Genomic DNA, 25,398 nt, shown 5'->3' with positions numbered 1-25,398 from the left:
TTATTATCAGTAATTTAATTAACAATGATAATAATTTGTCTTTCTTTCTTAAGCAAAAACTGATTTTTCTTACTTTTATTTTTACATGGAAGTGCTCTGTAATGTTCATTCATGCAGTGACATAAACTGCCTTATTTAATTAAGGAGAAGTCTATCATGCAATACTACTTCAGGATGAAGATCCCTAATTGACTCATTTGTTTTAATTTTTGTACATTTTGCATGTAAACATTGTCTTCAACAATTGTTCGTTCAATGACAAAGTATGATTTTAATGTATCTCAAAATGTAAACTTTAATATCAATTGTACACTTCTAATAATCTTTTTATTACTAATTGGTCTTGACATTTTGAGAATTATGTAATTTGTATTTATTTATATTTGTTCTGATTCGAAATACTTTAGATATCCAATTGGCTATCTTCATAAACCATGTCCATACTTTGTGGTTTCTCCATGTGTTCAAACATGTTGTACTTGTTATATACTACACCCAAGTAAATGATAATACAATAAAATACAATCTTGTGAAATAAAATAAAATAAAATTGAATAAAATAAATGTGTAATAACAATTGAAATACATTAAATTAAATACAAATAAATGAACAGTTGTAGTGCGTACCAGGCATCGCTAGGTGGCAGCACTGAGGCAACAGTTTGTCTCCGCCCCGAACAAATAATCCGACGTAGAAGAAACATCAACAAGAAATGCGAAACTTCATGCGGACTGTCACTTCGAATCGGTCGTCTCAGTAAGAGGGATGGGAGTCCTACCAGGGAGAAGCCTTCTATCTTTACTTTTCTTCATTATTCTCTTGTTGGAGGGACATTTTCGATGGGTAAGTGAAACCTAACGCCCGATTTCTTGTGACTAAAAACATGACTCAGCTCGGTCGTTGCTACGCTGTTGTTTATCTGAGGCGGCTAACGAAACTAGGACGTTTAGCTATTTAAGATTTCTACTCTTGTTTTTATCCCAGGGCAAAAATAGCGTTAGTCACTCATTGGCTTAACAGTAAACAAAACATAATGGCTACCAACATTGCTAGTTGCAAACTGCACAGCACGACAAAATGATCACATAACATGTTAGCTTTGACATGTCTCACAGAAGGGTACAGGTTGTATCTTTGACTGAGCCGGTGTCGAAATAAGTTTCCTGCTCACCATCATGCCTTAACAGATTTAAAATACCCCCTAATTTGCATAACTATTCAAACAAAGCTTAGCTTAGTGTGTTCATGACGGTTAATGTTGTAATTACCCAAAGATGTTAATGTTAATACCTCACAAAACAAGTCATTCAGCATGTAGACCTTAGGTGGCTTGAATGCTAGGTGCAGCTAGCTACATTCATTTAAATATCCATGTTTGGATATGTAATATCTTTGTTATGCAATAAATAGGAGTTCAGATAATGCAATCATAGTGACAAGACTTAGGAAACTTGAGTGTGTGTTTGTTTGAGCAGCAGTGTTCAAGGGTAATATGAATTACTAAGAGAGTAAGAATACATACAAGGCTAAATGAGCAAGTAGTACATGGACATTACAAAAGGAAAGACGGCAAACATTTAAAACAGATTATTGATATAAAGGTGTAATAAACAAAGTCCACTGTTCCAGATGCCCTGCTGTAGTTTAATGATGAGTACTCTTTTTTTTACACTGACACCATCAATTATATATCGAGTCGATTTAGTGTATTTTTGGATAAGATGTTATTTCACAACAAACGAGACAGAAACGGATCTATTCCTCTGATTTGATTGAATCAGATGTAGATACTCACTCATCAGTAGTGTCTCGCTTGCATTGTTAACATTTCTATTCATGTGGTAATTTGGTCAGCCCACTACAAAGCATAACCACTTCGAAACTGTGCTAAAACAATACATCAGAATCTGATTTATCATTGCTGTTTCAGTGTACATGTCTGCATCCTCCTGGTTAAAGAAGTAGGATGTGGTATGACTATTAAACTATTAAAAACTATTGTAAAACTATTGACTGTTGGGAGACTGCAGATAAGCAGAAAGGGATATATTTAAAAGGTGTGTGTGCTAGTTCCTTTAGTTGGGTTGGGTTGGGTTGGGTGGTACATAATATTTCTGTTGTGTATACCAACCACTTTAAACCAATATTGCAGTTTCTGATCCTTGCCCAATACATCCACCTTTCTTACAATTAGTTCTAAGCAAGTTGACTTTGGACAACATTTTATTATTGTACTGGCTTAGTCTGCATCTTTTTGAAACACTAGCTGAAGCAATAATGACACACGAAAGCTGTCCTTGAACTATTCTCACAAGAAGCAGTAGGACGGTGGGTAAGACTGTGCTTACTCATAAAAAAGTTTGTAGAGTAAGTGAATTAACTTCCCCTCCCAACAAAGAACACGTGAGAGCCCTCATGCTGACTAAACACACAACGGACAACTTTGACTGCAAAAGCTATATTGCTTTATACATTTACTTGTAATTCTATGTTATTGTATTTTTTCTACCATATATTCAAAGAAAATGTTTCAAGTGCTCATATTGAACTTTTTGTTGTAGACAGCGGCTGTTATGTTGCAGTTATCTTTATATGCTTGAAACATTTTTGCAGAAGTGAAATTACTATTTTCAGACATTCAAAGCACGAGATATTAGAAACAAAGGAAATGAGACATGCCTAGAGGTTTGCTGTGGTTATATATATATATATATAAAACCTCAAAGTAAATAGGTAGAGCTTTAACATGAGATCAGAGTTGTCTTTTTTAGCATCCAAAACCATGTCACATGTCACATGGCCTTTTGTGGCATTTTAGAGGAACTATTGGTCTGTTTGGACTCTCTGTTTTCATTTGTTGGCATGACCTTGTACTTGTCCTTAATAGATACGAATAGAAACAGGCTCCGATCAGTAAAAACGACATCATATTTAACACTCTGGAAAAAAAAGAAGAATATTGATTGGACTAATAGACTAATATGTTTTTGCTCTAACACTTCACAAATCATCACTGTTTCTTTTGTTGTCTTTCTGTCAGGTTGAGGCCCAGCACTGTGTGTGGTATGGCGAGTGTGGGGAGTCCGAAACGGTGCCCGGAAAGAAATACAACTGCAACGACACTGGTCCTCCCAAACCACTGGAGCACGAGGGTTACGAACTTCTCACGGTAAATACAGTGTCATGCTGTTATTGATCACAATTGATGTTCAAAGTGCTCTTGTGTGACATTATTTTTCACTGTGTAAAAACTATGCTAAAGTGCATCAAAGTGACTTCATTTCTTTTTGTGTTTACTTACAGGAGCTTTGTCCTGGATATGACTATGACAACCGAAGCCTCTGCTGTGATATGAACCAGTTGAACACTCTCAAAGGAAGTCTCCAGCTGCCCCTTCAGTTCCTGTCTCGGTATGTGCTGCGCTTATAACATTAACTAACGATGCACATGACATTCTTGGAAGGGCAGTATCATTCCCTTCCTGAAAACATAGAGTAGGAGCATCTGCTCTTTTGACAGCATGTGCAGCTTAAATGTCATATACTGTTATTCGAACATGCAAGCCTTTGCTTTCCATGTTTCAAATAATGGGTTTAAGACAGATTGGCTCCCAGACCAAATGAATATGATTTGACTAGGTTGGCATACTTATCTTTGTAAGCTTTAATTACTTCACTGCATACTGTATTGCCTTGTTTTTGCCATGAAACTATTTTATTATTCTTAATGTCCTGCACATACTCCTTTTCTTCATTTGGTTCCCTTCTTCCTTTCACACTCACTTTGTCTTTGTGCAGTTGTCCCGCCTGTTTCTTCAACCTGATGAACCTCTTCTGTGAGCTGACATGCAGCCCTCACCAGAGTCAGTTCATGAACGCCACCAAGATCGACAAAGGCAACGTGGTGGAAGTGCAGTACTACATTGGACAGACATTTGCTAATTGTGAGTTCACAGCCAAATGTTGATGTAGATATGAAAAGCAGCTTCACCTTCATTATTTCCATGGCATGTCACATCTGCTGAGTGTACTTTTTACAGTTCCCTACTTAAACATACAGTCATGGTAATGTAATACAGTGGGTGACTAACCGTCGTAATGAGTCTATTTGGTCAAATAAAATAGGGAATGAACCATTTAACCTTTGGAAAATCTTGAGCCTCGCCCTAAAATGATCAAATTGAACTTTTTCAGCCATGTACAATGCCTGTAAGGACGTCCAGGCACCATCCAGCAACGTGAAGGCCTTATCACTGCTGTGTGGGAAGGACGCAAAGGACTGCAATGCTACCAACTGGATCCAGTATATGTTTGATATCAACAATGGACAGACTCCCTTTCCTATCCTCCCAATATTCACAGGTAAGTCATTAATGTGTGTTATTTTTACAGTGCTTTTATAGTTCATGATCCCGCTGTAGAAAAATACACCTACTGTTTCTTTTCAGCAAGTTAAAAAGATGTTTACCTGATGCTTTTTCTACGATTGTTTTTTGCTCTAGACGCCCCTGTGTCTGGTTATACTCCCATGACCAACAAGACGTTCGCCTGCACAGAGGGCCTGGATGACGGGTCGAGCCCCTGCTCCTGTCAGGACTGCACAAACGCTTGCGGGCCCAGACCTGTTCCTCCCCCCCTCCCCCCTCCCTGGCTGATCCTTGGTATGGACGCTATGACCGTCATCATGTGGATCTCATACATGGCCTTCCTGCTCATCTTTATTGGAGCTGTAATAGGAGCCTGGTGTTACCGGTAAAGGACATTGTTTTGTTTTGGCTTTCAGATTCATGTGTCATACCTGCAAACCCTTATCCACTGTGAAAAGAACATATGTTTTGTATGCTTGCTTTCGAAGCTTGTATCAAATTGGCTTATGTTTTTTTTTTTTCATGCAGGAAAAGGACTGTCCTTTCTGAATATGGCCCCATATTGGACAGCAATAACCCTTTGTCTCTCAACGGGGACAATCCTGAACAAGGTATTGTAATGCTTCAAACAAGTGAACAGTTTTGTATTCTTTCTGATTATTGTGCCACTAAAGTTCCCCTTATTGTATTCCTCTTTAGTTGTAATGCATGTAATCACATTGTTAAAGGGGCTCTATTATGCTCATTTTCAGGTTCATATTTGTTTTTTATTCCTCAACTCTGCTTTAATATTCAAACTGGTCTTTATTTTTCTCATACTGCCTGTGCCACAGCACCTCTTTTTACCCTCTGTCTGAAACCAGAGCCAAGTCTGCTCTGATTAGTTAACTGGCTGGCTCTGTTGTGATTGATCAACTGCTTAGAGATGACCCGCCCCTTAACCTATCATGTACAATGTGTTGGACTGCTAGCCAATAGAAGGGCAAGTGTTACATAGTGATCTATGTTACAGAAGTACACAAAGGAGTCCAATGGAGGCATTTCAGACAGGGGGGGGGTGTGTGTGGGAGAAAATCCCTCTGGGGGGAACTTTAGGATTTTAGCCTTTTCAGAACATTTACATACACAACAAAACCTGTATAACTCACTACAGCGAAGGGAAAACCCTAACAAGCAAAGTAGGGCCTCTTTAAATAACACATTGCTCTGTCTCCTCTCCTCTTAGTAAATGCATCATGCTGTGAAACCTTGGGTGAACGCTTCGAGAACTCTCTGCGGACCCTCTTCACCTCCTGGGGCTCCTTCTGCGTGCGGTACCCCTCTGTGGTCATTCTGGGGACCCTGATACTAGTGGTGGCCTCCTCTGGGGGCCTGATCTACATGCGCATCACCACAGACCCTGTGGAGCTGTGGTCGTCTCCGAGCAGCCAGGCCCGGCAGGAGAAGGACTACTTTGACAGCCACTTCGGACCCTTTTTCAGAACAGCGCAGCTCATCATAACCACTCCAATCGAGGACCCTTTTCTCTACTCTCCATACTTTGGAGGATCTGATGTCCCATTCGGAGCCATCCTGCGTAAAGACATCCTGCACCAGGTGTGTTTGTGTGAGAAATTATTTAAAAAGAGGAAATTAGCAATATTTGGTTATTGAAGCCGCTGTGTTTTTGTATAAAGAAGCATTGTTCCTGTCACCAGGTTATAGTTACTTTGCATGAGAAGAGCAGCTGCACTTCTGAAACTGCGGTTCATTTAATTCTCTTTTTTTGACTTCTTTATTTTTTCCAGGTGCTGGATCTGCAGCTCCAGATAGAAGACATCGTAGCCACATACGAGGGCCAAGACGTCACTTTAAAGGACATCTGCTTGGCTCCGCTGGCTCCGTACAATAACAACTGCACCATCTTGACTGTCCTCAACTACTTCCAGAACAGCCATGATGTGCTGGACCACCTCAAAGGAGACGACTTCTTTGTCTATGCTGACTTTCACAGCCACTTCCTCTACTGTGTCAGGTGATTTATTTTTGCTGGTTCACTTTTTCTTTTTTAATATTTTCCAGATAAGCTGGCACTTGTCTTAAATGAGTCATATTTTCCAGCAGAAATCTGTAGAAGTTAAGGAAACGTTGATCTCATAGAAAGGTTATTTTGAACCTCTTTGTTGAAGCTGAACACCTGCAGCTCACAAACCAATGTTCCACTCTTGCATCTGCATTTTCTAAGAACTGTCGTGTGTGTTTTCTTGAAATAGTCCAATCAGACTTCCTCATTCTTTGTCACACTGCTGTTCCTTATCTGTCTTAAATGCACAGAAATAAGACGAGGTAACGGCACATGTTCCAGTCGATTAACTCTGTTCCTCTTTTCCTCCTCAGTGCACCAGCATCCCTCAACGACACCACTCTCCTCCACGACCCGTGTTTAGGAACCTACGGTGGGCCCATCTTCCCTTGGCTGGCCCTTGGGGGTTACGATGGTGAGCTAGACTAACACTTTTAGTGGGCGGAAAAAGAAGAAAACGGAAGCCATTTTACAACTTCTCAGTAGATTGTTATATTGCACTAAGAAAAAATAAATCTGTGCACGTTGTGTCACTAACTTTCTTGGTGTGAATCCAAAATGTTATCCGTAACACTTGATATTGTGGTCTTTGCAAATGGTGCAGTGTTGCCATTGCCATTATTTGCAGCCAAAATGTTATTGCTGTTACCTTAGTATTTATAATAAGCCATACACAGTTAACTTAATACATTATAAGGAGTTTCTGCAGCAGACAGGTGACATGCAAGATGTTTGCAATAGTAGTATAAATGTAATCAAGAACAAATATAATTTCCACTTCCTCCAACTATCATGAGAGCTGCCAAAAACTTTTATTTGTTATTTCTATTTTATCTGGGCTATTGTTGTCTTGTTACCAAAAGGAATGCTTAACTTTAACTGCCAATTCAATACATTTTACACATTTGGTTGACAACTGAGGATTTTTAAAGTGACGTTACAATGAATGTCTTTTTTCCTGCTTAACAGAAACCAACTACAACAACGCCACTGCTCTCGTGATCACCTTCCCCCTCAACAACTACCTGAATGACACAGTGAGGATTGGCAAAGCTCGGGCATGGGAGAAAGAGTGAGACAACCACTTATAAAACTCATAAAAAAAACATTTCTTCCCATGTTAATGTTGTTCCTTGCAACGCATTTACTCAATGTAATTATTGTGTGTGTGCTTTTCAGGTTCATCAATCTCATGAAGAACTTTAAAAATCCCAACCTCACCATAGCCTTCAGTGCTGAGAGGAGTATTGAAGACGAGATAAACAGAGAGAGCAACAGTGACATCAGCACCATAGTAGTCAGCTATGCCATTATGTTCATCTACATCTCCCTGGCCCTGGGGCACATCCACAGCATTAGGAGAGTGATGGTAAGCGCCCAAACTCACACCTGACCTATTACAATGAATCATCGCACTAATAAAACATGTGTCATGCATTTGTGACGCAAGAACTTTGATTGAACAGAACTAGTCAAACACGCTTGACGACTTCCTGCTACTCTAGCCTAAAGGGGAACAGCTAGAGAGAGTAACATAACCTAATCCTCCATCGTTTCCCCTGCTCAGGTGGACTCTAAGATTTCCCTGGGTATCTCTGGGATCCTGATTGTGCTCAGCTCTGTGTCCTCCTCACTGGGGCTCTTCAGCTACTTTGGGATCCCCCTCACCCTCATTGTGATCGAGGTCATTCCTTTCCTGGTGCTGGCTGTTGGAGTGGACAACATCTTTATTATAGTGCAGACATATCAGGTAACCACCTCCCACCCAAATCCAGTAAAATTACACAATGACCCTGTGACCGAGAGTGTTGCTTATGCTCATCTTATGCAAGTCATCCCTTAAAGGTCACCTATTATGCAAAATCCACTTGTTCATGTCTTTCATACATAAACATGTGTCCCCTCTGTGTGAAGAGAGTCTGAAAGTTTCAGGAAAAAAGATTCGCTCACTTTTTGTCCTGATCCATTTATAATAAAACCTGTCTGAAAAAATGAGCTATTTTTCTTTTTGTATTTACTTTTTAATATTTACTTACTATATTTTTCTGTATTATTGTGTTGCACTGTTGGAGAAGCCTGTGACCTAAGATTTTCATCAACATAACTACTCTGTAGCTATGTTCGTATGGCAAATAAAGAACCTTGAGCTGATCAGATCTTGGCCACTTTATGATGTCATAACGATTTGTTTGGCTTGTGTAACCAGTAGCCAATCACCAACCAAGGTAACCCCCCCCCCCCCCCACCTTATCACCTGAATCTCCTCCTAGAGCACCATTGTGTTCTTTTTAACCAAATATCTTGCAGAAGGGGCGTGGGGAGTGGCTCCTTATTTTCATCTAAAGTAACAGACAGAGAATCAGCACTTTTGAAACAGGGCTGAAACAGAGGGGTTTATGGGATGCTACAATGCATGATCTGTTTGGTATTTCGAGCCAAACACTTCAGAGACATGTTTGAATATATCTGAGACCTATAATATGTTGATGAAAAACAATATAATAGGGGACCTTTAAAAATATATATATATTTAAATGACCCTCTGTTGAACCTTCTAAAAGTGATTTGTATTTCTAAACAGAGGGATGAGCGGATGCCTCATGAGGAACTCCACCAGCAGATCGGTCGTATCCTTGGAGACGTAGCCCCCAGCATGCTCCTCTCCTCTTTCTCAGAGACAGTGGCCTTTTTCTTGGGTAAAATATACTTTTAAATACACTCTATAGTACACAGACAATTTTTATCAAAAGCATTCTAAATGATAATGTGCAACAGGAAATCTAAAGAAAATAGTGACGCAGTACTGTAAGTGTAATATGCGCCACAGTTTCCTGTTGAGTCACATGCTGATTAAACTGTTGACTTTCTTCTTCTGCAGGCGCCCTGTCCAACATGCCTGCAGTGAGGACTTTCTCCATGTTTGCTGGCTTGGCTGTTTTTATTGATTTCCTGTTGCAGATCAGCTGCTTCGTCAGCTTGCTGGGCCTGGACGCCAGGAGACAGGAGGTGAGTCTGGAGGAAGTGGTTCTAGAGGAGGGGTCACACATGCAGAGTGGAAAGTTTACCAGAGAGGGGTTTCCTGCTGATTAATAGCTCTTATTTAATATACAATGCTAATGCTAATAATGCTAATGCCAGCAAATACAATGGCGGCCCGAGTTTTACGGGGCGTGGTTTGCAATTCGCCCAGCCAATCAGAAATTGGAACTTTTTTCCCCCCAGGAAAGTACCACCTCTCTAGCAGGCACTAAAAAGGGGGTAAAAGTTCTCATGAACTAAGTTCTCTTTTTGGTGTGAACGCAAAATCCCAGGAACTATCGGAACTAAACGGTAAATGTACTCCGGTGTAAAAGCGCCTAATGTATGACTACGTTTTCATCAGTGGTGGAAATTAATAGTACATTTACTAAAGTATTTTATTACAATTTTGAGGTACTTTATTTGAGTTTTATGCTACTTTACACTTCTACGTCACTGCATTTTAGTAGCCAATATTGCACTTTTTACTCCACTATAATTATTTGAAAATGTTACTCGTTAGTTTATATATTCAGATTATTAGCTAATACAAAATAAAAATCAAGTAATACAAAAAAAACGGACATGTATTTATAGCTAATAAAATATCATATCATTATAGGTTAAGTTATATAATAACCAGCGGCAGTATACAAAGTAATTAAGATTAGCTAAATCTTAAAAAGCTGTGATGAGCACACATCAATAACATAACAACATGTCATAGATATATTTCTGCACATAGGCCCTTACGCATAACAGGTATTTTTTACTTTTGGTACTCATACGTTTATTTTGATGCCAATAAAAGTGTACTTTTACTTAAAGGTGGGGTAGGTAAGTTTGAGAAACCGGCTCGAGATACACTTTTTGTTATATTCCATGGAATGCTCTTAACATCCCGATAGCAATGAATATCTGAAGTGCTTTGACAAAAAATCCATACAAAAAATTCATCTGTGGAAGCCGTAGTACTGTAAAAAGCACGACCAATCATCTGAGCCGGCCCGGCTAAAATAACTGGATGGCCTACCTGCCTGTCAGCCTTCCATCTGTGCTCAAACTTATCTCGTGCCCTCATTGGTCATGTGCCGTTCGTGTGTGTTGGAGGAGGGGCTCTGTGAGGAAGTGGCAGATCTTTTCCGGCTGTGTATTTTCAAATTCTAGCGCACTCGAGCTGGTTTCTCCAAAATGACCTAGCCTTTGGAGCTATTTCAGGGTCATAAGTTTTGATCATTAAAAAAAAATACAATTTATTTGAAAGTTCAAGTTTTTATCCTGAACTTTGAAAAATACAATGATGTATTCAAAATAAAAATAAGTATTTGAAATCATTTTCAGGTTGAATATTATTTTGATTCAGTTCAGCAAATTTTTTGAATAAAATATTTCTTTTTCAGATTTCACTTTTAACATATTTTGATATTTGAATCCTTATTTTTTTCAGTTCCAGATTTTTCGTTTTCAGATTCAAAACAATTATTTTTTTAGTTTCAAATCTTGTTTTTTCAGGTTTCGCATTGCTTTCCACTTTCAGATCGTTTTTCACTTTCAGATTGTTTTTTTTCGCTTTCAGATCTTTTTTTTCGCTTTCAGACTTTTGGCCCTGATGTTGCTTGGGGGGGCGGGGCTTAGCAAAGAGTAGTTTGGCTTCCTGAGTGACAGGCCTCCCTCTGTCATGTTGCTTTCATGGATGTTAGGTAGCGCGAGAAATATAACTCAATACTTTCTGTTAGAGCCAGTATTTTGATTTGATAAGAAAGGCCACCTAATTGTGACGTCTGTAGTCAACGCACTATAAAGGACTACAATTCCCACAGCGCCTGTGCTAACGCCACAGTGATGGGCAACCTGTTGAGAGACGCCGTCGAGGAACAGTTTTTAACCGTACTCGTAACCGTACTCGTACATACAAACCGTACAAGTACCCTTTAAGTTGTGAAGTTATAAGCATTATCAAGAAAGAAAGAATACTTAACTTGTGTTGTTTTATTTGAGTTTTGCCTATTTCTTTTGAATATTGTAAAGGCCTATTTTTCTTTGTTGCATGTGCAAAAGTTTGTTATTTTATTTTGAGCAAACACATCGCAACATCTTCTAAACCATCGGAGGCCAAGCAACACTTCAAACTGTGAGTAATTTAAGGAAATAAACGAGTTAGAACTGTCCGTTTAAGGCGTCTAGTGGCTTGGTGGAAAAACAAGGAAGGAAGCCACGACATTGTTAAGAACTCTCGTGATGGACAAATCCGTGTGGAATTAAATGGTTGCCACCATATTATTATAATGAATGAAATACTCTTGGAAATGAATGGATACGAGCGGATGTGAATCGTGAGTTTACAAATCACGGACTTCATAGTGAACAAGGAAGGACCGCATTGACTTTCTGGATTGTGACAACGTGGATTTCTGTGGAAAAAGGCTTGTGCCGCATGTTGTGGATGTTGCAATACAGTATAGTCTAATGCTGGAAGTGGAATAAATTCGCTTATGAATAAAGTGTGGAACGTAACTCAAGGAGCGCATATTGAAAAGCGCTTTAATAAGTTTGTCTATCTGGCTTACTGCTGCGGATCCAAGCCGCACAATAACAAAGCGCAACATTAAAATAAGGACAGCTGTTTACAAGTGGATGTTTAATGACAATAAAGCATAACAATGGCTGAAAAGGAAAATGTGGAAATGAATGAAAGTCCTATGGACCCAAACGGGAATGAACGTGAAGTGCCCGTGGAAAATGCTGACGTCAGACCAAAAAGAACAATAAGACCTACAGAAAAGGCTTTAAAAGATAAGCTGGCGCAGTTAATTTAAAAAAAGGAGAACGAAATTGGGTCAAGTCTCAAGGAAAAAAAATTAGATTGATTCACTCATGATTGATTATGGGAATATCATTTAGATGCAAGGTTGTCGTGGGGTTTTTCAAATACTCTCCAAAGAGTTTTCAAACTCACTCAGTGCAAGAAATGCTGTCGGAGCAAGAACAAGAAAGTGATCATGTTGACTGGTATCTCCCAAAAATTGCATATTTCAATGAGTTTCAAGATGTGATGAAGAAATGGTTAGCTAGAGCTGCCTCCTTTGAGCATGTGCCTCCTTCTGACCATAACTCATATACTTCACATATGTCAAGTCCACATAAAGCAATATCAGTAGGCATGATAAGCAAAAAAGATAAAAGTTCTAGTGGCAGCAATAAATCTTCAACAGCTTCATCAGTAAGAAGAAGGCAGAAAGGCAGAGGCAGAAAGAGCTGCGCTCAGATCACGCGCTGCTGCCTTATCACAGAAACACTCACTTGAAAAACAAGAAGCTGACCTGGAAGCAATGAAAGCCAATATCAGAGCTAAAATGGAAAAGCTTGAGCTTCAAACTGATATTGATGCTGCAACAGCCAAAATTAAAACATTGGAAGCTTCTGAGGATGATGACTCTGATCCTGACGCTTGTGTGGGAGAGGAGCAGCATGACACGGGTCAGCCAGATGAAAATGATTATTTCCAGGATGAAGAGAACCAAGGAAAACCTGTGGAGAAGGACAATAAAAAGAGTTTCATATACTCAAATTCAATGAACTCAAATCATGCAGCCCATAGTGGTCATGTCCAAGTATTACAACCAGGGCCCACAACAAGGACAGCAGCATCAGCACAGCAGCATCACTCCATCCAAGTCAGACAAAGCTCTCGTACAGAAAGCAATGACTTTATTCAAGTAATGCAGCGGCAAAACGAAATCACTGAAATGCTAATGAAGGAGCAACGCTTAACATTACTCCCATCCAGAGAAATACCCATCTTTAAAGGAGATCCATTACAGTACCTTTCATTCATCAGAATGTTTGAACATACAATAGAAGATAAAACTGACAATTACAAAGACAGGCTGTTCTTTCTAGAGAAGTATACAGAAGGCCAAGCTAAAGACTTGGTCAAAAGTTGCCAATACATGGATTCTAAAAAGGGCTTTTTGGAAGCCAAAAGACAGCTCCAAGAGAACTATGGACATCAACTCTTAATCGCAGCAGCTTGTTTGGACAAAATGTTGAACTGGAATGCCATCAAGAGTGAAGATAGAAAAGCACTGCATTCTTATGCTATCTTTCTTCGTGGATGTTGCAACACAATGGAAGATGTTGAGTTTTTGGATGAAATGAATAGCACAGCAAACATGAGAAATGTGATCATGAAACTCCCATTTAAACTTAGGGAAAAGTGGAGAACAACTGCATATGCATATTATGAACACAATAAGACAAGAGCAAAGTTTCCAATATTGGTCGACTTCATTGAAAAGCATGCACGCATTGTATCAGACCCCATGTTTGGAGACATACAGGATGTCATGCCAAATAGGGATATTAAAGTGTACAAATCACCCAGCAATAAGCCTGCTCATGGTTATAAGGGAAGTAGTTTTGTTACTGTGACAAGCCCAGGAGTCAATGAAGAGCAAAAACCTTTCCAAAACATCAAATCAGACCATAAAGGCATTACTGTTCAGACGCGCTGTGTATTTTGTGCAGGAGAACACACCTCTGAAACATGTAAGATGAACAAAACATCTCACAATGAAAAGATCGACTGCTTAAAAGCACAAGGAATTTGCTTTGGCTGTCTAACGAAAGGACATCTAAGCAAAGACTGTCAGAAAAGAATGAAATGTGAAGTTTGTTCAATGAAACATCCAACAATATTGCACATCTACAAGAAAAGGATTGAACAAAAGGAGAACTCTGATAAATACACCCAAGCAGCTTCTGTAAGCAGTGCATTAGTCTCTTTAAATGGCAGAAACCACACTGCCAGTTCAAATAAAGTTGTCAAACTCGAACCAGACTGTGCAGACTTATACATTTATGAATCAGGGAAGCACTGCAAGTTTTTGTACTGAAGCCCTTCAACAAGATTTGCATGCCAAAGCCAAGAGAACAAAAATCCTCTTTAAAAACAATGGGTCAGGAGAAAGTGATTGACACTTCCTTTGTCAAAGGTCTTGAAGTGAGTTGCATCGAAGGCAATGATTTTGGTCAGCTGCCTAAAGTCTACACACAAGAGGAAATTCCTGCTGGAAAAGAGCACATTCCCACTCAAGAGACCATAAATAAATGGAAATATCTAAGAGAAATTAAGTTGCCCGAACTGGATTGTGAAATCGGGTTGCTTATAGGAACAAATGCACCAAAGCTAATGGAGCCGTGGAAAATAATAAAGAGTCAAAATGGAGGACCCTTTGCTGTTAAGACAGTCCTAGGTTGGGTTGTGAATGGACTGAATCAGGAAACCACTGAATCTGAGAATACTTCATGTGCTGTTGTTAATCGGATATCAGTGACAGATTTAGGTGAGCTGCTGTTGCAGCAATACAATCATGACTTTCCAGAGAAAGGTTGTGATGAGAAGAAAGAGATGTCAGTTGAAGACAAACAATTTTTAAAGATCATGTCAGATTCAGCTCAAATCAAAGATGGACATTATCAGCTTGAACTTCCATTTAAACAGAAGAATATCATGATGCCAAACAATCGCAAACTTGCAGAGCAGAGAGCAGAATCATTCAAAAGGAAATTCAAAAGGAACAAAGTTTTCCATGATGAATATAAAACATTCTTGGAGGCTGTGATAGCAAAAGGTCGCACTCAGCTACTGCCCCAAGAGCAGCTCAAACCTGAGAGTGGAAAGGTGTGGTACATACCACATCATGGGGTTCATCACCCAAAGAAGGGCAAGATTCGTGTACTGTTCGATTGTTCCGCATCTTATCAAGGATATTCATTAAATGACAAGCTTATTCAGGGTCCCAATCTTACCAACACGCTACTTGGTGTGCTCATTCGATTCAGACAAGAACAGATAGCTTTCATGGCTGATGTCGAGGGGATGTACCATCAGGCCAAGGTGGCTCCTGCCAATCAAGATTATCTTCGCTTTCTTTGGTGGCCAGGAGGAGATGTCAGTTTACCTCTCGCTGAGTACAGGATGACAGCACATCTATTTGGTGCCACTTCATCAGCAAGTTGTGCAACCTATGCTCTCACTAAAACCGCTGAAGACAACAAAGATGATTTCTCTGCAGAAGCTGTTGACACTGTCGGAAGACATTTCTATGTTGATGACTGCTTAAAATCTGTCGCTTCTGCTGATCAAGCTGTGAAGTTATGTGAAGAACTCAAGGATCTTTGTGCAAAGGGAGGTTTTAATCTGACAAGCAACAGTGAACCTGTGCTGGCCTCCATCCTAAAGAGTGAAAAACCCAAAGAGGTAAAAAACCTGGACTTAGAGACCCAAGGCAGTCTTCCAATCGAAAGAGTCCTAGGGATACAGTGGCATGTGGAGGAAGATGTTTTCAAATGTCAAGTCTGCTTAAAATCTCAACCAGCCGCAAGGAGAGGCATCCTTTCAACAGTCTGCTCTGTGTATGACCCACTTGGATTTCTTTCACCATTTATCTTCACTGCAAAGCATGTCCTACAAGAGTTGTGTAAACTCAATTGTGGGTGGGACGAATAAATCCCGGAGGCTCTCAAGAAACAGTGGCAAAGATGGCTCATGGGATTTAAAGCAGATAGAAAGCTTCAAGATTGATCGATGTATCAAACCAAAGAATTATGGAGAAATTAAATCTGCACCATTTCAGTGATGCAAGCGAGATTGGATACGGTGTTGTCACCTACCTTAAGATGACAAATGAAGATGACGACGTTCACATATCCTTCATGTCAGGAAAGTCACTGTCCCAAGAATGGAGCTCACAGCAGCAGTACTGGCAGTACGCATGGACAAGATGATCAGAACCGAGCTGCAAATCCCATTATGCAAATCTGTCTTCTGGACTGACAGTACATCTGTTTTGAGATACATCATGAATGAAACGCTAAGGTTTCAGACATTTGTAGCCAACAGAATAAGTCTGATCAGAGAAGCAACATCACAGTGGAAATACATCAACACTAAACTGAATCCAGCAGATAATGCATCTCGGGGATTGGCAGCAGAATCGTTCTTGAAATGTGAGACTTGGATAAATGGTCCATTGTTTCTGAAAAAACCTGAGGACAAATGGCCTGAGTTTCCGGACGCACTTAAAATGGTCAATGACAGCTATCCTGATGATCCAGAGGTGAAGTAGGAAAAATTCAACGTGAACCCAACCATTGCAACTGACCTAAATGCCACAAAAAATAATATTCAACCTGAAAAATGATTTCAAATCTGTGTTGTTGTATTTGCTGTAAAGTGTCTCTACTGTAGGCTAATTTTATTTTATGTACAGCACTTTGGCTCGACCAAAAATCGTTTATAAATGTGCTATATAAATAAAACTTGATTTGATTTGATTTGAAATACTTATTTTTATTTTGAATACATCATTGTATTTTTCAAAGTTCAGGATAAAAACTTGAACTTTCAAATAAATTGTATTTTTTTGAATGATCAAAACTTATGACCCTGAAATAGCTCCATACTAGCCCACCTTTAAGTCAGGTTTTTATAATGATTAAAATGCAGTTATTTTACAATTTAAGTATTGCTACTTTTACTTAACTAAAAGATGTATGTATTTCTTCCTTCATACCTCTCTCCGCAGTAGCTAACTTATCTGATGACTCTTCTTATCTGTAGCATTGTCATTAATCAGTGAAACATCCAAACTGATTCAACACACTATTGAACCTTTAAATTAGTTAGAGTTAGTGGCACTTATTAAACGCTGTGCTGTCTTTTTTTTAAAGGCGAATCGACTCGACATCTTTTGCTGCGTGAAGCTGCCGGAGGGACAGCAAGCAAAGACGGACAGCTACCTCTTCAGATTCTTCAAGAAAATCTTTGCCCCATTCATCCTCAAAGAGTGGGTGCGCCCGATCATAGTAAGTGACACTTTGTAATATTCTAACATGTAACTGTTGTTTAGTTTGAGTCATTATCTATTTGTTGATTTTATGTTGCTAATAACATGTGTTTCTTTGTTTTAGGTGGCAGTGTTTGTGGGAATGCTCTCCTTCAGTATTGCTGTGGTGAATAAAGTAGAGCTCGGACTGGACCAGAAGCTCTCCATGCCTGACGTAAGTGTGACAGAAATATGTTCAGTGATTGCTCGGGCACATTACTTGAATTATTTTTTCTTTATAGATGTCGTGGATAAAGTAGAATGGTTTTACTTTGAAGTGTATAAACTGTTTCCTGTCCTGTCAGTCATCCACAAAGCTAGAGTAGCAACACATTGTTACCACAGTCTTCCCCATACAACATGAATACAAGTCTTGGTTTGCAGTCCTGTACTTGTGGAGGTTTATTCTCATTATCTATCTCTCCATATAGGACTCTTATGTGATGGACTACTTCAAGAACCTCAGCATGTATCTGCACACGGGAGCTCCGGTTTACTTCGTGGTAGAGGACGGTCTCAACTACAGCAGTCGAGAGGGGCAGAACGCCGTGTGTGGGGGGGTCGGCTGCAGAAACGACTCTCTCGTCCAGCAGGTCTACTCCGCCTCGCTCATCAGCAACTAGTAAGTCCGAGCTATTACATCAAAGACACGAGACGCAAAGGATATTTAAGATAACATGAGGAAATGTTGGAGAACCTGTTTCACAAGATTTAATCACATTAAATGTCTTCAAGGCACCAGAACCTAAACACCTGTGAGTTCAGATGAGGTGAAGGTCATGAAAGGACTACAGTCAGTCTGTGATTATAAGCTCTATTCAGTTTCAATTTTCCTTTTGCTTCCAGCACAACCATTGCCTTCACTCCGTCCTCTTGGCTCGATGATTACTTCGACTGGGTGAAGCCGCAGTCCACCTGCTGTCGATTCTACAACTCCAGCGGGGATTTTTGCAATGCCTCTGGTACATTTGTATTCAATGCCATCATGCCTAACAACTCTCTCGTGATGTGTCGTTTTGATACAAGTTAAACGTTTTTTATCCATAACATGCAGCAAAATTAATATTTTTTAGGATAATGCATTAAGCAGAAACACATGCTGTATTGTTAAAACTCTACGTGTAACTTTACATGTAATTCAAAGTAAAATATGGATATAGATTAAAATGCAGTAAATACTCGTAAGTAACAACAGCTATAGTTTTTCAGCATTCAACCTGACATCTATAACCTATAATTCCCATTTACTGCTGATTCTTAGACTCAGTATTCAAAGTGGTTTTTGTTTATTTTTTGTCAAACCTTAACATGCAACTGTAGTTTACTACTTTGTTTTCAGTTCATGCCTTTGTCTCAACACACATTTATACATTCTCCATTCTTGTTGGTTAGATGTATAAATATATTCCTGCTTGTTGTGTTCCAGTGGTTAACCCCTCGTGTGTTCACTGCCGGCCCATGACTCCCGACGGAAAGCAGAGGCCAGAAGGACAGGACTTCATGCAGTTTCTACCCATGTTTCTGTCAGACAATCCAAACATCAAGTGTGGAAAAGGGTAATTTCATAGCTCAGCTGGATTCATTTCTTGGAATTGTTTTATTGAAAACACATGTCATTGGATACTTTCAAATGAACTTTGGTTTCCACACAGTATAACAGTTTCAGTGTGGTTGCTAATGTTCCCCTCTTCTATCTCTCACAATGTGTCAATGCTCGTCCAGAGGCCATGCAGCCTACGCCTCAGCAGTGGACCTGTACCCCGACCACACCGGGGTGGGGGCCAATTACTTCATGACGTACCACACCATCCTGAAGGAATCCCCAGACTACATAGAAGCTTTAAAAATGGCCCGAATACTGGCTGCTAACATCAGTCAAGCCATGGACCACAAAGTGTTTGCCTACAGGTAAATCGTGTTGTACTAGATGTAGTGCTCTCACCTTTACTGTTAAATAATAGCATTAATTATATAATAATACTTTTTTTTTTTCTGACCAATATAGTTTTTTTTCAGTTTGAGCCACTGTTCTATGGTTTTATGTTTAAGTTTTCTATGATGAAATACTTGTAGCTGCACGTTTGCTTGTTTTGAAGTCAATGTTCAAGGGTAATTGAGTGGGGTGGGGGGCAGTTGTTAGGTAGGTCATAGATAAGCAAACAGCAAGAAAACATAATAAATGGCCATATAGCTCAATGTTTACCTTGAATTTATCTTCCTTCTGAACTTCGGATATGGAGTTTGAACCGATATTCCAAGAAACTAGTTTATTGTTTTGTTGTCTATCAAATTGTTAAAATTAGTTGGCTTTAAAGTCTCTTTTGCAATGAATGCCAGGAAAATTGATTCAATGAACATAACAATAAGAATAGAAATAGATTCCAATAGCTATTACAGACTTGCCACATGCTGTTTTTTCAAAAGGCAACAGTTGTCAGTGTTCTTTAAGGGTCTGAACACTAAGATAATATTTTCTTCTTTTGCAGCGTCTTCTACGTGTTTTACGAGCAGTACCTCACCATTGCGTATGACACCGCTCTGAACCTGAGCGCGTCGCTGGCGTCCATCTTTGTGGTGAGCACGGTGTTGCTGGGCTTTGAGCTGTGGTCGGCGGTGATCGTCTGCATCACTATCGCCATGATCCTGGTCAACATGTTCGGGGTCATGTGGCTGTGGGGCATCAGCCTCAACGCAATATCCCTGGTGAACCTGGTCATGGTGAGAAGCAACAGGAAACTCTTCACATTTACACTTATACAACACCTGAATAATATCAATAACAACACAATACAACATTTGTTTTGAATGAAGCAAGAACTACTACAACTTATACATTGAAACAGAATTACTTTTTGTAGTTTTATCCATTATTTCTGTCAGGTATAACACCATTTTACTTGTCAATGTACGTGTTTGTTCTGGTACATGGCAGCATCACTAACATATTTTAGCATGCTACCAAAACCAATTATTGAAATGTGAAAAAAAAGGTTAATGTTACCGTTATGTTCATTATATTTGGCTAATAAACTTAAATTAGCTGTATTATTATAGTCTTGTATGCACTTTATTAGACAATTTCTGTTTTATTAAAACATATTTCATTAAAATAAGTTAATTATGAAATCTGTAAAGGCAAAATGAATCTGTTTGAATAACTACAAAGTTTATTAAGCAATAGATATTTAAAGATTGTAGCTTTCTTAACTCCCCATAATTAAAAGGTAACTGCTTTTTCACAATCATGACTGATATATAAACCACCAATCACCACGCTTGGCATATTGTTATATCTGTGTATTAGAAGACTAGCTGATCAGTGTAAGAGTGACAGCTGGTGCATGGCTGTGTTTTGAATGGTGGTCATCACAGACTGCTCCTTTAAACTGCTGACGATCTGTCTGCTCCTCTGACCCCTCGGTTCACCCTGAGGGAACTTGTTCTAGTAATGTCCCTGCGTCCCTAGATATCACCACTTATGTTGGCAAATGAAATGCTGTCATCATAACATCAGAAGGCTTTTTTCTCTCTTACTGTTAACCCATTCATACACTTAAGAATATTCATTTCTTGCTGTTTTTCATTGCTGAGTTGTTTCCTGTTCTCTGTTGCAGTGCTGTGGGATCTCGGTGGAGTTCTGCAGTCATATCGTGCGAGCGTTCTCCATCAGTGTGAAGAAGAACAGAGTGGAGCGGGCCGAGGAGGCGCTGGCTCACATGGGCAGCTCGGTAAGTCTCACTTTGACTCTTAAAACCCATGAGACGAAACTTTTTCAACATTTAATAAGAGTGAATGTGGATGTAAAAGGATTTCTGCTCGCTAGTAGAGCGGATATCCTCCATGTGTTCTGAGGAAAACCTTATTTATAGACAGCAAATTTAATTTTCGTCAATTTTTTTTACATAAGTTCAGCTGAAAATAATGTTGGATCTCTGTATTATTACTGATTTCGGTCATCATCAAATGGTGTGACATTAAATGATATGTTTCCTTTTTGCAGGTCTTCAGTGGGATCACATTAACAAAGTTTGGAGGAATCCTAATCCTGGCTCTTTCAAAGTCGCAGATCTTCCAGGTCTTCTACTTCAGAATGTACTTGGCCATCGTGTTGCTAGGGGCGACGCACGGCCTAATCTTCCTCCCTGTACTGCTCAGTTATATCGGTCAGTAATCCACACATTGAAATTTAAAAAAAGGGTATAAAAATAAGACTTAATTTTGAATTAAATGTTGTGATTTGTTTCCACAGGTCCTTCAGTGAACAAAGCCAAGGTGTTAGCTGCTAACAGCCGCTACGCTGGAACAGAAAGGGAGCGCCTCCTCAACTACTAACAGGCCGTTTGGGACAATGAACAATGAACTGTTTGACTGTGTGGGTGTGAGCGCGAGGCGTTTCTGAGATAACTGACACACTCATCATCGTTGCCACTACTATGCACGGACTGAACTCAGGAATATTCTTGGGGATAGGAATGCCAGAGGCCTCGTCCAAATGTATTGATTTTCCTCAGAAGACTTTGGACCCCCCCCCCATTCCCTCTCCTCACACTACAGGACAAGCCCGGCTTCAGCATTTGAAGCACGAGCGACATACCACTGAGCGAAGAAAACCTCACTTTGACAACGTGGACGTAGGAGACCCCCCCCCCCCCCAACATCAGTTATAGACCAACCCTCATTCACCCCCATATGCTATGAGCTTCATTTGGAAATAAGCTCTAAAGGGTGAAACTGGACAGTTTTTAAAAATGTTTTTAACCAGAAATTTGTGTTTTTAGGATATCATTTTTAAAACTTTACTTATGGGGAACTATTTAATGCTAGGAACCATACACTGAATCGATCCATGCACACAGTGGAGCCAACAAATAAGAATAGTTATATCACAGGCCCTTATAATACCTGCATTTACATCATATACTGTGTCTACATACTGTATTATAAAGTAGGCCAGCTTGTTTTAACATTTCATCTAGCAATAATCCGGTTCATTTATACCAAAACACTGGGTTTAAAAGGAAATCTGAAGTTAAAGAGCTGACTTTTAGCTGAAAGGACTTTTGGGGGTGTTTACATCCCTGTTGGGAGGGCAGTGAAGGAATTGTAGCCCCCTCTTACCTTTGGGAGGATATAAAACATATAAAAAGGCTAAAGCTCAACATGGATGTGGACGCTAACACCTTCAAAATTAAAACCTCAAAGTAGTTGTTTCATTTTAAGTCAGTGTCAAGATCCTGGTATGCAGAGCCAACACGAATCAGTCCAAGTATGTGTTGCTCTCCAAACTGCATCCTGCCTGTACTTTTAATTCCACATTAGAAGGTATTTACATGCAACATTTCATTTTAAAAGTGTTTGCATGACTAGAAGACCCTTTTTAGGTGCTTTTACAGAAACCCCTGTGTGACATCAGTCATAATTCATGTTGATGCTAGCTAACAAGGGCAATTCATGGTTTTACATTTACATTTAAAATACTCATTTTGAAGTTACTGAACAAACATGTGTTTCATTAAAAGTTAAACTGTAAATATCTTACACAGGACTAATTCAAAGGCATTCATTGTCATCTCGTTAATACAGAATGAAGTAGAACAACTGGATAATGGTACAGTCCTGACTTTTTCATTCCAACATATAAGTTATTATTTTATTTTGTTAACTTTTAATTTGTTGTTACCATGCAAAGTTGTCTTGTACCCCTTCCACGGACCTTTGACCTCTTTGTTTTTAAGGAAAAGAAAACTATAACATCCCAGAACCAGAATCTGAGATTTAGCTCGTCGAGATTAACCCTCTTCATGGAGAATAGGGTTGTAAACATTTGGAAGAGGATTATAGAATTTTATATAGAAGGTGTAAAAGATGTGCGGGGATTTTAAAGGAACAGCATCATTCCTTGTTTTAATTTTTTTTCCGCCGTTTGTTTTATATGATGCAGTGTTTTTTGGAATGTAAGCAAATGGATTCAATTTGTGAGCAACCGACTGAGAACGTTTTAACATGAATAACGAATAATTATGCTTGTTAACAGTGCTGTGCATTGAAAAATCATTTTTTGGAATACTTTAGTTTTTAACAGTTTTAACACATAATAAATAGTTCTCAGAAAAGCGTGTGGTGGAGTCTTTAAAACTATTGTACGTTTAATGATATATGTTATGAAACATGTCATGGAAAAAATCATGGTGTAGTATGTTAGGAAAAACGTTTTTAAAAAAGCTGTTCGGTTAAATAATTTGATGGAAAAACTATTGTATAGTACAGGGGTGGCCAACCAGTCAGAGGTTAAGAGCCACATTTTTTCTATGTTACTGCAAAGAGCCACATCAAACACACAGTCACTGATACCGCTTGTTTCAGTTTTTTGTTTTCTGGAGACAAGATTTCAACCACGTCACTGATGCATTTTTGTGGCATTGGGATATTTTTTTTAAAAATCCTCTGGAGCAGAGAGGAGCTGTGGATTATTGTTATTGATTAATGCATCAGTGTTTCTTAGGGTCAAAAACACTAAACTCACAACTTCAAATGAAAGCGTTTAGTTTATTTAATAAAAGAGCACATGTTCAATGTGAAAAGTGACAGTAGTTATAGATTATTTGCAATTTAGTGCGATATATATATATTTTTTTAAATTATATATTTTTTTTAAACATCTTGAATTTCAGGGGGGGGGGCGCGGGGCTCCGTTGGCGGGGTGCAGCGCCCTTCCAAGACAATGGTAGGGGAAACACTGGATAGTAGTGTTTAATCAACGATAGGTTTTCCCCCCCTCAAAAAGTGATTGGTTCACTGCATCGCAGGTATTATTGTGATTGGCTCTTGGGCCACATCAAAATTAGACGCGCTGTCATCCTCTCATACTGACACCTGACACCACACATACACACGTAGGGAGAGCCGGGACGAAAGTAACACGGGACGAAAGTAACACGGAACGAAAGTAACGGAGCAATTTTATCCGAGCCCAAACAACTTTGACCGGCCAAATTACGTCAGAATTATCAGCATTCAATACTTAACAGACCTACTAAATATCAGGTTTAACTGTCGTGTTGTCACGATACCAACATTTTGGTTTCGATACCAAGTCAAGAATTGTGATTCCGATTATTTTTCGATACTTTTCTTAAAAAAAGGGAAACAGTCTTAAATGTAATTATTGTGCTTTATTTCAGACCAGAACCAGAACCATAACACAACCTTTAAACAATGAGAACAATAAATACAATAAATGACAAGAATTCGTATTAAATAAAATTAATACATTTCTTACAGACAGGCCTCGTGGTGTCCGTAGGCTTGCCCTCACTGTCAGAGATATCGCTAAAATACTTCCACATTTCGCTTCTGGCGTCTTTTTTGTCAACAAGCCGAGGGGCAGCGGCAGTTGCACTCCCACTTGCAGCCATGCTTCTCGTTTTCTCACATGCTCTGGCAGATAGCGCGTGCACGAGTGCGGGGAGGCACTTGAGCGTGCTTTAGAGGGGCGGGACTGCAGGCACGGCTGCAGAGCAGGGAGTGGAAGCAGAGCGCTGAACACACACGGCTCTTATTAAAACGGCGCTTTCTCACCGGAGTACTTTCCGCCGTCATTCTTAAACGGAGGAATCGTAATGTTTTTAACGGCAGGGTATCGCGGTATACCTTTCAAGTATCGGTACACCGTGCACCACTAGTCAGGAGTCAGTGTCTCTCCCCCGAACTCACACATATAAAATTCAATATGAACTGAAGAGCCGCATGAAACTAGGGAAAGAGCCGCATGCGGCTCGAGAGCCGCAGGTTGGCCACCCCTGGTATAGTACGTCTGTTTAACTATTTAATTAATTTAGTATATTATGACAACATTATCAGAAAATAAATTCTAATCATAGTATGTCATATTTTAAAGTTGTAGTACATTAAGCCATTTAAATCATATGCCAGAACAATTTCAAAAATAACACTAGAGTAAAATGTAATTCAAGAAAGTGACAGTTCAGTATGTCAGAAACAAACCAAAGCTATAGTTTGCATGAAAAGAGTTGGTGTATAGTTTAGTTCATAGTGTATATCT

At 39.4% G+C, this 25,398-nt stretch overlaps 1 protein-coding gene across 1 annotated transcript; it reads left to right on the top strand.

Moving 5' to 3' along the window:
- The first annotated feature begins 650 nt into the window (after positions 1 to 650).
- Positions 651 to 23,449, top strand: npc1 (Niemann-Pick disease, type C1). Its single transcript, XM_034234743.1, has 25 exons — positions 651 to 844; positions 3,042 to 3,170; positions 3,305 to 3,411; positions 3,799 to 3,944; positions 4,195 to 4,362; positions 4,503 to 4,752; positions 4,896 to 4,978; positions 5,593 to 5,963; positions 6,155 to 6,381; positions 6,744 to 6,844; positions 7,399 to 7,501; positions 7,609 to 7,798; positions 7,997 to 8,179; positions 9,011 to 9,125; positions 9,308 to 9,435; positions 17,182 to 17,316; positions 17,422 to 17,511; positions 17,768 to 17,958; positions 18,183 to 18,298; positions 18,763 to 18,892; positions 19,059 to 19,244; positions 19,823 to 20,054; positions 20,951 to 21,064; positions 21,337 to 21,499; positions 21,586 to 23,449. The coding sequence occupies exons 1-25, from the start codon at positions 767 to 769 to the stop codon at positions 21,666 to 21,668; spliced, it is 3,819 nt and encodes a 1,272-aa protein (XP_034090634.1). The 5' UTR covers positions 651 to 766; the 3' UTR covers positions 21,669 to 23,449.
- Positions 23,450 to 25,398: the final 1,949 nt, after the last annotated feature.

This window comes from Gymnodraco acuticeps, unplaced genomic scaffold (genome assembly GCF_902827175.1).
Source record: "Gymnodraco acuticeps unplaced genomic scaffold, fGymAcu1.1, whole genome shotgun sequence".
NCBI classification, from domain to species: Eukaryota; Metazoa; Chordata; class Actinopteri; order Perciformes; family Bathydraconidae; genus Gymnodraco; species Gymnodraco acuticeps.
This window is presented reverse-complemented; position numbering and strand designations above follow the sequence as displayed.